This window comes from Nicotiana attenuata, chromosome 8 (assembly GCF_001879085.1).
Source record: "Nicotiana attenuata strain UT chromosome 8, NIATTr2, whole genome shotgun sequence".
NCBI classification, from domain to species: domain Eukaryota; kingdom Viridiplantae; phylum Streptophyta; class Magnoliopsida; order Solanales; family Solanaceae; genus Nicotiana; species Nicotiana attenuata.
In genome coordinates, this window is record NC_031996.1 from 44,361,222 (window position 1) to 44,362,620 (window position 1,399).

At 36.4% G+C, this 1,399-nt stretch overlaps 1 protein-coding gene across 1 annotated transcript in view; it reads left to right on the forward strand.

The window, feature by feature from the left end:
* The window catches only part of LOC109231368 (AP-4 complex subunit sigma), a 2,178-nt gene extending 1,610 nt beyond the window's left edge, over positions 1–568 (forward strand). Inside the window, exons 3-4 of the mRNA XM_019397014.1 lie at positions 100–168; positions 258–568. Coding sequence (XP_019252559.1) covers positions 100–168; positions 258–392 — 204 coding nt within the window. The 3' untranslated portion in view covers positions 393–568. The remainder of the gene's footprint in view (positions 1–99; positions 169–257) is intronic.

Here is a 1,399-nt window from a genome sequence, read left to right on the forward strand (position 1 = left end):
GGGGGGGGGGGGGGGGGGAAGCTTGCCTCATAAGCTAATTCTGCTCTTCTTTTCTCTTTGTGGTTTGCCTTCTCATTATTCATCTCTTCCATTTGTCAGAATGAACTTGCTATTTTGGAATTCATTCACCTGCTAGTTGAAACCATGGATCGTCATTTTGGCAATGTGGTAAGCTTATGATCAAGTAAATTATTGTCAGTTTTAACGAATATTATCAGTATCATCTTTTTTTCTGATTTGTGTATTGTCTAATTTAGTGCGAGCTGGATATAATGTTTCATCTTGAAAAAGCACACTTCATGCTGGAGGAGATGGTAATGAATGGGTGTGTTGTTGAGACAAGCAAGGCAAACATCCTGGCTCCAATTCAGCTAATGGAAAAGGCATCATAAGTAATACACTCTGATCCATGGAATTCGTAATAAACCGATTTGCTTGTGTAGTGTTTACGTTTTGGATTTGTGCTGGTAAAACCATCCTTAGTTTTGTTGTGACAAATGCTAAAATTATGAGAGGGTACAGTTCTTTGATTGTTTAGTCATTATCAATGGAGCTTCCGGTTATTTCATTCCTTGGTGCTACTTCTTGCTTGATTGGCCTTTTCAAGTGTTTATAATGCAAGTTGTACCTAATTTTAAGGGAACTCAAAAAGAAATTTAAAGAATATGATATGGCTGGTAGTATTTCTCCACCCCTCCATCTTAGCTAAGGTATAGAAAAGACAGTAACACGTACTAGCAGAAACTTTCTTATTCTTGGAAAAGAAACAGTGTCATTCTGATAGCTAGGAGTTTTAGCTAAAGCCAAACTCAATGATAACACTAACACCTATAGGAAGGATACTTGATAAGGTACCTCTAGTAAGTTTAACATTAGAGCAGCTTGTGTTACCATAACATATCCTCCTCCTTCTGAACCTCGAGGCGTTTAGTCAGTTTATATGTACAAATAGTAGAGAAAATTCTGTTCTCTCCTTTTTAGTCAATTATATGAGGTTTTCCTCTATACATTTGATCCCAGCCAAAGCATTATGGTTAGGTATATCAAGTATCTTTACCTTCTACCAAAATTTACATGAAAAACATCCCTTCATGTACAACATGTAATTGTTGTTAACTTGTTTCCTCTTAGTTTGCCTATTAATTAATCTGAAGTTACGTAGGCAATTAGAGAATATCCATTCGGTAAGCTCCCCTAGCACTTCCTTAGGTAATTCCTGCGCATTATGAAATATTTCTGCACTCAAGTAAGCCAGCATTGAGCTTTCATGCTTAGCTAGTCCATCTGCTACTCCATTTCCTTCCTTCAGGCAATGTGAAACTTTCATTTGGTTTAATTATCAGTCCCTAATAAAGGTTTCAATAGCTAGTTATTAGGATGAGAAAAATTAATTGGTTTA